The sequence below is a fragment of the Eleutherodactylus coqui genome, chromosome 1, assembly GCF_035609145.1.
Source record: "Eleutherodactylus coqui strain aEleCoq1 chromosome 1, aEleCoq1.hap1, whole genome shotgun sequence".
NCBI lineage: Eukaryota > Metazoa > Chordata > Amphibia > Anura > Eleutherodactylidae > Eleutherodactylus > Eleutherodactylus coqui.
This window is the reverse complement of record NC_089837.1, coordinates 458,690,300-458,702,949: the sequence shown is the minus strand read 5'-3', so window position 1 is coordinate 458,702,949 and position 12,650 is coordinate 458,690,300. Positions and strand designations below refer to the sequence as shown.

General features: G+C 47.9%; 1 protein-coding gene across 2 annotated transcripts in view; it reads right to left on the bottom strand.

The window, feature by feature from the left end:
- Positions 1–9,406, bottom strand: part of ESPL1 (extra spindle pole bodies like 1, separase) — a 52,008-nt gene extending 42,602 nt beyond the window's left edge. For both annotated transcript variants that reach the window (XM_066584232.1, XM_066584233.1), the window contains exons 1-3: positions 9,343–9,406; positions 6,768–6,867; positions 4,901–5,977 (exon numbers count right to left, since the gene is read on the bottom strand). In XM_066584232.1, the coding sequence (XP_066440329.1) occupies positions 4,901–5,977; positions 6,768–6,848 (1,158 nt within the window). In that variant the 5' untranslated portion in view covers positions 6,849–6,867; positions 9,343–9,406. The remainder of the gene's footprint in view (positions 1–4,900; positions 5,978–6,767; positions 6,868–9,342) is intronic.
- Between the last annotated feature and the right edge of the window lie 3,244 nt (positions 9,407–12,650).

Below are 12,650 nucleotides of genomic sequence, written 5' to 3'. Positions count from 1 at the left end.
GCGGTGTTCGATAGGGCTGCCATGCGGGCTCCGAGGCGGACTGTTTCCATCGAAGCATCTGCCAGGAACCCTGTTGCCATTCGCAGCAGAGGGATGCCGCTTGCGAACTCCTCCCTAGGGGCTTTTTGGTCGACTAGGGCTGCGAATTGGTCCAACCAGATTGCCATGGAACGAGCCACGGAAGTGGCCGCGATGTTCGCTTTCATGATGAGACCGGAGGTGGACCAGGCTTTACGCATGGATGTGTCCACCTTATGGTCCAACGGGTCCTTTAAGTGGGATGTATCCTCAAAGGGCAACCCGGACTTTCTGGATACCATGGCAATTGCAGTATCGACTTTAGGTATCTCGTCCAAAAAGGACACTTCATCTCCCGGAAATAACAGGCGTTCTTTAAATTCCCTGGGGATTAGCGGAGCCTGATCCACGCTCTCCCACTCATTTAGGATCAGCTGCTTGAGTGTGGCGTTTACGGGGAATGAAGATTTTTGTTGCGGGAGTAACCCCGCGAACATATCCTCCTGGACTGTGCGGGGTTGCTGCACGTCTTCCTCCACCTGCATGGTCCTGCGTACTGCTTTCAGCAGTTGATCCATGTCCGCGGTAGAGAAAAGATATTTCTTGTCCTCCTGCGTCACTTCCCCGTCAAAATCCACATTTTCCGCTATGTCGGAGTCAGACTCAGACACCGCCGGAACCGACCTGCGTGTAACCCCGGAAGGCCCAGGTTGGAGGTCCGAGAGGGAGGACTGCACTTCTTCTCGGACGACTGACCGAATTTCGGCCATAAGGGAAGTTTTTTCCTCCTGCATAATTTTCGCGGAGCAGGTAGCGCATAGCGTTTTGGTGCAGGAGTCGTCAAGTTTGGTTAGACATACTGGACATTTTTTACTCCTGCGTCTAGCCTCCCTTGGTTTTTGAGTATCCCTGTCCTGTAAGACAAGGGAAACTCTGTTAGTGGGGAAGTGTATGTAGTGCAGGTGTAGGTTGGTCCACTGGACCACTTACAGTTAGGAGGGTCTCTGGGTCCTCTCTGGTCGACATCTTGCGCCTTGCAGGAACGCTTCCTGTGCTTAGGATCGTTCCTTAGCGTGGAGAAACACCACCAGCTGATGCAGGGGCAGCGGATTTTTGAATTTGGCGCCGGCCGCGCCAGGCCACGCCCCCTTTGCGGAGCGTCCGACGTCACCGCGCTGTATCCGAAGCCACGCCCCTGGAGCGCTCCTGTCGGCCCTGGACCCGGAGATGGCGGCCGCCGCCGCAATGACGGCCGCAGTGGTGCCGGCAGCCCGTACTTGGACCCCGGCCCACCGGAGATGGCGGCCGCCGCCCGAAATGACGGCCGCAGTGGTGCCGGCAACCCGTACTTGGGCCCCGGCCCACGCAGTCCCCGGAAAGCTCCCAGATGGGGTCCTTCCCACTGGGTTTGCCGGGGCTGCCCGAAAGATCCACGCCGCCGCTTCGCCGGTAAGTCCTCCTCCGGCATGGGACAGCGTTGCTGGAGTTCTGCCGCTGCTGTCCTGAAGGGACAGGAAAAACACTGGTGTTGGTGGAGGGGAGGTGCTTTTTATATTCTGCCTCTTCCTGTCCCTTCAGGTCAGCAGGTGAGCAACCTCCAGCGTATGCTGTCATGATGTCATGGGGAAAATGTGCTTTTTTTACATTTTTCATTTTTGTTTTTACACAATTTGTGTCCCTCTGGGGCACTTACAGTACAGCACTGATGATTGCTGTGATAAGGCATTGCAGGGCTACTGCTCTGCAATGCCTTATCGCTTATATAGCGATCACAGTCTATGGCAATATAGGACGCCGGGATCTGGCGTCCTGTTGCCATGGCAACAAGCTGGGCTCTCTGCAATTATATCGCGAGAGCCTGGCGCTCCCTCTGTGAACCCTTCCCATCCCACGATCTACATAGATCGCTGCAGGGAAGAGGTTAACAGCGGTGGGCGCATCTCCGATGCACACCTGCTGTTGCAGCAGGAGACCGGCTATTACTGACAGATTCTTATGATCTTGTGCTATCCCCAGGACGCAAGTTTACACCCTGTCGCGGGAAGTACCCCGCTGCTAGGACGTAAACTTACGCCGTGGAGCAGGAAGGGATGAAAGGAATTTTTTTCTGTCATTTTTCGGTCCATTTAGACATGCTGATTATCGTTAAAAATTTGTTAAAACTGAAAGTGAGCAATAATGGTCACGTCTACATGTGAACTATTGTCCTGTTTTCATTTGTCATTCAGTATCAGCCAGCATAAAAAACAAACAAAAAAAAAACAACACTAAACAGAAAAAAACAAAAAACATTGATGGCGGCTCGTTCACATCTCGTTACATTGAATAAACGCTGCCCCCTCCGTGTTTCACATGGAATGTAAAGCACTGAACGATTCTCGGTGATGACCTGCCTGTCCAAATAGGCTACATGAGGGCAAACAACTGTGAATGAGTCATCAGTGACGCCACTCACTTGTGCAAACCAGAATTGGCTCGTGTAAAGGGGGCATTAGGGAGTGGGACACTGTGCCCCATTTTGGAATCTGTTGACTACAAAGTGTAATCTTATCTTAGTCATACTACACCTGTTTCCCATTTCATAACCTTTTAACTCGGCTGACAGTCGTTTGGACAACAGCCCGGGCGCCGACGTCACCGCTAAGGTCGTTCATGCTTGTGCAGATCATTAAAACTGAATTTCCCGCCGGCGGCTCGCTCAGAGCTTCCGCCTCCTATGTGAAGTGCTGAGTGGGGAGCATTTATACGAAACGAGAAGCCCGCGATCCAGCGAATGCGGACAAGGTTTTTTAAACTGACTGAAAAGCCAGCTTAAACAACCGCAAGCGAGCGAGCAATGCTTTTGCTTTATACTGAACGATTAACGCTCACTTTCTCTTGTTTGAAGTAATTTTGAACAATAATCATTGTGTGTAAATGGGCCTTTACACGAGACGTGTGTCGAGCAAACCACACCCGACACTTAGCACGTTATCAAGTATATATGGAGACATTACACAGGAGCGAGTATTGCTGGATCGCTCTCCGTGAGACCAGCAGGGTGCCGGGACGGCTGGAGGCGCGTTCTCTCCCAGTACTAAACGGCTTGTCATTCGGTTTTCAGGCATGCTGAAACTGAACAACTCTTGTTCAGTTTCTGCATGCATTTACACGAGACAACTATTGTTCAAAACCCAGCGGGAGTGCAGGGTTTTGAACAACCACCAACAATAATAGTTCCGTGTCAAAGAGCCTTTACATGAGTGAGTGATTGTAAACAAACCTTGCTCAGACTATTCTCTCATCAGATCATTGTCCCATGTAAGCAGGGCAACTAACAGATGACAAACGATTAATCATTCATCAGCTAACCAAATCTTTAGTGCAACCACAAAAGCCATCCTTATCCGCAACATGCCTCTCCATGTAAATGGGGGATGTGTGGGTGACAATGATCAATCTGCATGGTGGATTAACAATTGCATGCAAGATTGTTCATCCATCATACATTCAGAATCAGCTTGTGTGAAAGCCAGTTACACCAGCGCCGATCTCTCTGATCATCAGATCACAATAGAATAATGTAAAATGACCCCACCAAAATAAAAAAGTTAAAACTAGGGGAGAGAGAATAGAGAATGGGGTATGAATGCAGATCAGTCAGCGGAGTAAGGACTTACTCGCATGGGCCAGTGCAAGTTGCACCTGAGCAGTCTGGGCACAACTCACATCTGTCCGTTTGCTGCCCGGTCTACACAGACAGTACAGATTAAATGTACTATTGTTGCCTGTGAATGTAGACCAGCAAAGGACATGCAGCGATTTTTTTTCTGCACACACCATGGCTCCCTGTGAAAACTGGCTCCTGTGTAGACCCTCATTAGCGATAATGGATCCGTTTGCTGTCCATAAAATACACAGACAGAAAATGCGCCCGTGGGGATAAGTTCTAACACTTTTTAACTCGAGAATATTTGCAGAGTTGTTTCCTTTTTAATTTTAACCCTTTCCAATCCAATTTGTATCCTGGTTTTCCTAGGGGGCTTACTCTTTTTCTGCCGTTAAACAGCACTATATGCTGACTAAAGCCAGTACTGCATGAGGTGACACGTGGATTGGCTCCGACAGCAGAGAGGCTGGCAATATACAGTAAGAGAAGCCCCGATGGATGTCTTCCAACATCGGAGCTGTACAGCCTTAAATCATAATGTCTTCAGAGGTCAGACAGTGGATTGGAAGGGGTTAAGGGAACGACTGCCAGGCACATAAGCACCGGCCGTCACTCTTGTGTTTATAGAGGAGCACTAGTCATTCAAGTGAATGAAGGCGGAGCGGGCCGGGGATCGTTCCACCCCGCCAGCCTCCATTCACAGGAAACAGGCAGCAAACACTAGGCAGCTCCTGCTTAGCAAGCGTCTATGGGCTCGGGTTTTTAGTTTTTTGAAAAACCAAGAGACTCCAACAAGTGCCCTGCTGACGGCCATGTGTACCGGGAAGGATTCCTGCCTCCAGCAAAAATTTGTCTGATAATGGCTCCATGTAAAGTACCCTTTAAATGCATTGGCTGGAAAGGAGCACAAAATCTCCGATTGGTGAAGGTCCAATTACTAGGACTCCCATTGATCATGAGAATAGGAGTCCCGAGTATCAATGTATAGCTGAAGCTGTGATTGCTCCTGTGTACTACCATTCCATTCATCTCTATGGGGCTGCTAGAGGTAGCCGAGTATTTAGGTTCTCCTATATCTGGCAGTACCAGAGAGATGAATGGAAAGGCAGTGTGCATGTGTGAAGCGGCACTGTATGGGTCGTTAATAAAAGGTGGTATATAAAAAAATCAGCATATTCACGGCGTTCATATTGCTAAATGTTGTAAAAGTGTCTCCCTATTACCCTTACGTACCACAGAAACTTGTCTCTCCAAAAGTTTGAAATGCGCCTCCAAAAACTTGGCCAGACCAAGAACGACATCCGCTTCCTGTTTAACCAAATCTGAAGCGTGCTTGAAGTGGCCATCTAAACAAGAAACTGTAAACTGGCAGCATTCACTCAGGGCCTGGCATTGCCAACCATCACCAAGGGAGCAGACCTTATCAATACTCTGTGCCATCTGCATCAAGTGCTTCACAATCTGAGATGCTTTCATCCACTCGTGCATTTCTACGGTCAAGTTTAAAAGAGTTAGCGCAGACTGGCAGCACCCAGTGGACCGATTCAGACATCTAGTCGCTTGCTGGATGACCTCTTTGGCTTGGCGGAAGCAGCTACTTTTACAGAGCACTCGTAACCGCTCTAATGTCATTTCCACCAGTGAACAAGTCCACGGATGGGTTAATTTCTGGTGTGCCTGCAAAGGTTTAATTAACAGATTCTCAAGGCATTCACTCAGGAAAAGGCCATCACTTTGGCTGCAACATTTTCCTTTGGCATCAAAGGCCAAAGTTGCATACTTGACATGCCGCAATATTGTAATGGGAGAGTCGGCATGTGAAGTCGACATTTCCACCAACATGAGGAACCGCGCTGCATGCAATCGAAGATGGAGCGACTCCCGGTTATACGGGCTGGCACTCTGCTTCTGTTCCCATTCTCCTGCCACCTTCCACAGACACACAAAGCTGCTCTTGGCAACGGCTGTAAAGTCCCCACTATTTTGTTGCTCTGATGGGCAATCATTGAGGTAGAAGTAAAGGAGGTCCGAGAGCTGAATACAGATGGGATGTGAAGATTCGTGCGCACAGACATTTTTCAGAAGGTGAAATAGTATCTTCTCCAAATAGAAAGGCGTTCGCTGGGGGCTCGACACACAAAAGCCCCGACTTGTCAGCTCTACCAAGGGCACCAGGCTCTGTAGATGTTCATGGCAGGACGACTCAGCGGCCCAGTGGTTGCACGCGCGCAGAAGACGATCGCAGACAAAGCGCTGATCCGACAGCTGGTCAGGAGACGATGGCTCGCAGGGAACATCTGTCATACATGACTGGAAGGCAAGACATGATGTATAAGTATTACCAGTCATATAAAGAACCAAATAGAATATATACAATCTATAAAAGATATATAAAAAATGTTGTTTCTGACTTACGGCCTTTTAGCCATTGCAAAACTACAACTCCCAGAATGCCCCAACAGCCACAGGCTGGAGACCATTACCATCTCTCTCAATCCCCCCTCCCCCCTAAGCCTGCAGTGACTCGAGAAGAGCGATGCTCGCGCGAGTAACTGCCTTATCAGAGTGTGCTCGCTCATCTCTATTCACAATATAACTGCGCCTAAATATAAGGGATTGAGGAGTGAAACAGCAGGATGGCTGCAGGTAAGAACCAAATGCCAAGGTGACTTCCCATAGAACAAAGCAGAGAGCAGTCATACACATTAGGCAGAGGATAAGATAATCTTGAGTGTATAGTGGAAGTCTAACAGTCCCCTTTACATGGGATGATTACTGTTCAGATTTCCGCACTCCCGCAGATTTCTGAGAATCGCCCCATGAAAACGCATGCAGCGACTGATCAAGAATCGCTGTTCAGTGCAGACAGCAGTCGTTCACTTTTGAATGACTGTCTGCTTACTGTGAATGGAGGCGGGGGGGGGGGGGGGGGGAGCGCTCCGCAGCCTGCTACGCCTCCATTCCGGTAGCACTGGGAGTGATGCCAACAATACTGGGATGAGCTGCTGGGCATAGTTTGCCGAACGACTTGTCCCGTGTAAAAGGACCATAACTGTTTGACGTTGTCTACAATAGGAAGAACTATATTCTGAATCTGTACCTTTAGTTCTGCTTGCAGTTTGACGACCCCCTCCAGGGAGGAGGTCAGCTTTATAAAATCTGCTGCTCTGAAGGCCTTCATCTATCCTCCAAATAGTTATCTGCAAAGGAAAGAAAGCAAAGTAGATAAAACAAGCAGCAATCTGTGCAGAGCGAAAACACATAAATCGTGCAAACACTAAAATCATTTAGGAACAGAATTCATTTCCTCCTCTAATTATTCTTTCACCATTGACTATAAAGTTCCCTCCTAATAAGTTAGTGCCATTTGCTGTAACTTCCACATCCGCTGCCCAAAGAGGATACAAGTTATCACCTCTGCGCTATAAACCCCCATTTAGACTGGACGACTGTCAGGCAAACGATGGCAGACACTTGTCCCCGCACATACTAGCCCGTGCTCACAGGAGCGGCTGAAGGAGATTTCACTCCTCGCTCTCCCCTCACCATTCACTTAACATTGCGGCCGTTCAGTAATGAACGACTGCTGTTAATACTGAGCGATCAGGATTTTATGCAGCTTAAAATTGGAAAAAAAAAAATCTGCAAAAAAAACGTGTGGCTATTGACATGAGATGCGGGATTTAATTCTGCAGCATTTTAACTTTAAATATAATGTATATCAATAACCCACCCAGCTCGGTCATAGCCGGCCACCTGCTGCAACAGCGTGGGTGCATCGGAGATGCACCCCCTGCTGTTAACCCTTCCCTGCCATGATCTATGTGGATCACGGCATGGGAGGGGTTCACAGAGGGAGTGCGCTGCCTCTGTGACGTCACTGGGCTCTCGCGATATAATTGCAGATATGGCGTCCTGTATTGCCATAGACTGATCGCTGTATAACCGATAGGCATTGCAGGGCAGTAACTCTGCAATGCCTTATCACAGTGATCATCAGTGCTGTAAGTGCCCCAGAGGGACACAAATGGTGTAAAAAAAAAAAAAAAAAAAAAAAAAAAAGTTAAAAACCTTTTGATGCTTTTTCTCATATTAGCATAAAAAAAAAAATTTAAAATCCTACATATTTGGTGTTGTTGCATCCGTAAATACGTGCACAATAAGTTGCGCATGCTTTTGACTGCGCACGGAAAAAGTTTAAAAAAGCTAAAAAACTGCTATTAGCATTTTGCCTCCCTAAAAACGCAATAAGTGACCAAAAAAGCTGTATGTACCCCAAATTGGTACCAATAAAACTACAACTCGTCTCGCAAAAAATAAGCCCACATAGAGCTCCGTACATTTAAAAAAAAACAAACAAAAAAAAAACAGGACTTCTGGTATCTTAATCGTACCGGCCTTCAGAAAAAATTTATTGTGTCATTTATGCTGCATGATTAGCGCTGTAAAAAAAAAAATCTGTCAGAATTGATCCGTTTTCTCTCCCTGCTATCATAAAAAATAAATAAATAAAGGTTTTACAATATAGTCTATGTACCTAAAAATAGCACCGATAAAAACTACAGTTCGCCACGCAAAAAACAAGCCCTTACACGGCCGCGTCGATAGAAAAGTAAAAGCTATGGCTTTTGAAAAATGGAGAAGAAAATCCGCCGAAAATCGTTGCGTCCTTTAGCCCAAAATAGGCCATGTAATAGGCCATGTAATAAGCCACACCCCTAACCCCTCCCCCCTCCCCTAACCATTCCCCCTGTGCTGCTTTGGGGCTCCATGGCTGAAAAAGTCTGCCTCCTGCCTGCGACCCCCTCACTGTCTAACATCTAATGTTCTCCCCCCCCCCCCCCCCCCCTTTCAGTTTCACCCCATTCCTTCTAGTCTTTCCTTGTACAAATGAGAATAGGGCTGATCCTTCTGCACTGTGACAACCCTTCAGATATTTGTAGACAGCTATTATGTCTCCTCTCGGCCTTCTGGTAACGAGACGACTGCTGAAACGTTTTCTCTTCAGGCCGCTCTCACACCGATGCTTTTTACCACGATTAGTGCAGCGGTTTCAAACGCCGCACTAATTGCGGTACAACGCTCAATTTCCGAGCGCCGTTTGCCCTTTTTTGTGCGTTTTCTAATGCGTACCGTCACGATAAAGTGTGTTAAAGAGCGCTGTAGAATGCGGCTGAAAACAACGTTCAAAGTCACTGTAAGCCGCAGGGTTTTAGCGCGCTGTGTGAGGGGCCGGAGACCATCAGCGGGCCGCCCTCACATGACCTGATGTAAACACGGCCGATTTTATGCAGCATTTTACTGCATTTTTACCGAGTTTTTTTGCTCAGTAAAAACATGAACAAGCTGATGACGTCACAATAACCCCAAAAATAATTTAAGTAATTTAACATGAGAACCATTTCTGCCTGAGGTCAGTTTCTGATGACACGGCCCCTTTAAACGTGGTTTCCCCCCTCCCCCCATTCAGGACCCTCAGTAACGGCCCTGTCACTGGTCTCACATGGACACCCTGATGACACGCACGCGAGCGGTTACTATAGTGACGGATGGCACAGGACTGTGTATAGCGCGGCACTAGGACAAAGCAGTGTACACATACATAGTAATACCTATACACTCGGTATATCTGTATTGTATATGTCACCCTCCCCGCCGAACCCAATACTCCATACCGGTCTCCGGTCCGCAGGCTTCACCGCGCTCACTTCCGTCCCGGCTCCCGCCTGCACTATTTTCAAATCTCGCTCCCTAGCCAATCAGCGCGCCCTATTGGGCGGCGTGTCATCTTGTGCGACCAGCCCCGGGGCGTGCCGGGAATTGTAGTGTCTGAGACGCTATAGCTGTTATGGGAAGCCAATGTGTAGACTATGGTGTGCACATAGTGTTATGTGCCCTGGCTGGTGAAGGCGCTGACTGATTGTGATGCTTCACCACCTATCACACACTGATGACTACAGCTGATAACTACAAGGCTCCTTCTTATGGGCCTATATGTTTTAGCGCTATGAACGAGGCATTTTTGCACACATATCGGTGTATTTTACTATACTTTTGCACACACAGGACATGTTCATTCGTACGCGGCAGACGAACACACCGCGATTTAAATGGCTAGCCTAAGATATGGAAAGATGTAGAGATATGACCACCATTCTTTGGAATGGGGTCATTCACATGAGCGATGTTTTCATGCATGGTGCTGCGATGCGGGAAACAAATCGCGGCATGTTCTATCTTTCTGCGAGATCGCCCATTGCTGTCAACGCGACCGGCGGCAGCAGCGCCGTCCCCATAGACAACAATGGGAGAATTCCGCGATCGGCTGCTGCGCCAGGAGGATGTCTTCAGCACTGCAGGGACTCTAGGCTGTTTTCAGATGAAAACACCTTTCATTCAGGGGTTTCACATGCATGGCGAGGGCGATATCGGGCCGTGATTCAAGGAGCCCTAAAGCCCCCTGTCCCTAGCCGTTGCAGAATATCGCCAGCGATATTCCACCGCGGGGGAGGAGGGGGGTCCGCTTTCAGTTCTCTGTGGTGAATCTATCTCACCGCGGAGAATCACGCTATGATTCTCCGCTCGTGGATGCCGCGGCTGCCAGATTATCACCGCGGGTAGGGCAATGAACATTCGCCTGTGGACAGGCAGCCATTAGGGTCTGTTTAGACCTGGCGATTTGTCGTTTGAACGAGCGAATGACGTCCCAGCTCACGCGTCATCCTGTTTATCTCTCTGCATCCAGGCAGATACATCGTCGTAGGCTCATTCAAATGCGAAATCGTTCCGTTCTTCACTCACTCAGTGATTAGTGAATGAGCCAATGAGGATTTTTACGTCTGCATAAAACAAACTAATTTTGCTCGCTTTAACAATTTAATCCTTCCGTGTAAAAGGGCCTTCAGAACCAACCATATAGCAAATTTTTTCTTTATTTTTTTTTTTAAATAATAGTAGTAAGTTTATTTTTTTTATTTTTCTGGGTGAGGAGAGGATTTTTTCTTAAGGGCGCACACGAGTGTAATTTAATAGCGTAGTATGCACGCACAATACGCGGTGAATGGAAAGTACATTGATTTTCATTGATCCATTCACACTTGTGTATATACATCACATATAATACGAGCGTAAAAACACGCAGCATGTCCTATTATGCCGTGTATTACACGTGATAGATCGCTATTGTTCTCTATGGTCATGTAATAAACGGTGTACATGGACAATTACATTGCATATGTGCGGTGTTTTTGTGCAACATCGCGAAGCGACAGGGTGGGAAATAAAAAAAAAAAAAGAAACAAGTCAGACTGTGCATGACCGCGTGCTTGAGATACGCAGTCATGCGCAGTGTAAAATCGCTGCCATTCGCAGCCATATGCCAGCTCACATAGCGTTATACCCAACGCTCATGTGAGCCCGGCCTAAATGAAACTTAATTTAAAAGGGTTAATTGTAGAAACATTTGACACGGGGCAGGATATGTTAAAAAATAACAAGCTATGTAATTCTTAGCACTCCGATTCCCGCCCGGCTCCAGCACCGCCCCTCTGCTTCTCTCGTCCAGTCCTTGTCCGCTTGGCTGCGGCGATGAGATTCCATACACAGACAGTAATCACTACGTACACACGTGTCATGCGTACTCACTGCGTATTTTTAACGCTCTCATGTATGAGCAATTTTGGTCCGTTATGGGAATCGAAATAGGATATGCTGTAATTTTTTTTACACATGAGAAAAACACACGTTTCAATACCCCAATGGAGTTTCAGCACTGCGTATTACCCTGTTTCCTCGTAAATAAGACCTACCCTGAAAATCCCTCGCCTAATTTTTAGGGAGACTTGAAACATAAGCTATTCCCCAAAAATAAGGCCTAGTTACGCTACAAAAAAAAGAACACATTACCTAGCAGGCTCGGTCCAGGTCCCTCCCGCTGCTCTCTAGAGGTTTGGCGCGCTTCACGCAGGCCTCAGCTGCTCATACAACATCACTTACTCATTTCTGGATTCATAAATCCTGCCTCCCGGAAGCGATGGCTGCAATTGGTTCTTCGACCACTGCTCAGCCAATCAATGCAGTGCTGGATGAACCAGTGCAATGGCTGTGATTAGCCATGGCTCGGACAAGTCATAAATCAAGCCTCTACAACACGATGACTGTTGATTGGTTCTTCCACCGCTGCTCAGCCAATCAATGCAGTGCTGGATAAACCAATCACAGCCATCAGACTGGTTCATCTAGTGCTGCATTGATTGGCTGAGCAGGGATCGAAGAACCAATCACAGGCATCGCTTCCTAGAGGCGGAATTTATGAATCACTTTAGGAAGTGATGTTATATGAGCGGCTGAGGACTGCAGAAAGCATGTTGGAGTTGTGCAGAGCAGTGGAAGGGACTGGAACTGAGCCTGCTAGGTAAGTATAATAAGTCTCTAAAGATTCGGGTGCCGGCAGGGGGCGGGGAGCGATGGGGGAGAGCGGGGAGGAACGGAGGGGAGATCTCTCTCTCTCCCCCCTGCTCACCGCCGCAACTCACCTGTCACCCGCACCGGCAGCCGAATCTTTAGAGACGAGCGGGCAGGTACTCCAATAAGGCACTACTCGCTTGAGTAGTTTGCCTTATCGATTATGCTCGCTCATCTCTAATAATAAGACCTCCCCCAAAATGACACCTAGTGCCTCTTTCAGGGCAAAATTTGATATAAGACAGGGTCTTATTTTTGGGGAAACACGGTACATGTGTAAACTATACGAACATAATACACAGTAAAGATACACTTGTGTGAGTGAGCCCTACGTCCTGGCATTCGCTGCAGCAGTCACATATGTCTGCGGACATCACAGCTGCAGTCCGTTAGCAAACCCTTGCCAGGAAGGATGCAGTGGCAGCGCTGCACCAGCAGGGGATCGAGGGGTAAGTATAACTTAGACCGGATTCACACGAAACTATGTGTATTTGCAAAAAGAACGTTGCTTTTTTGCTCA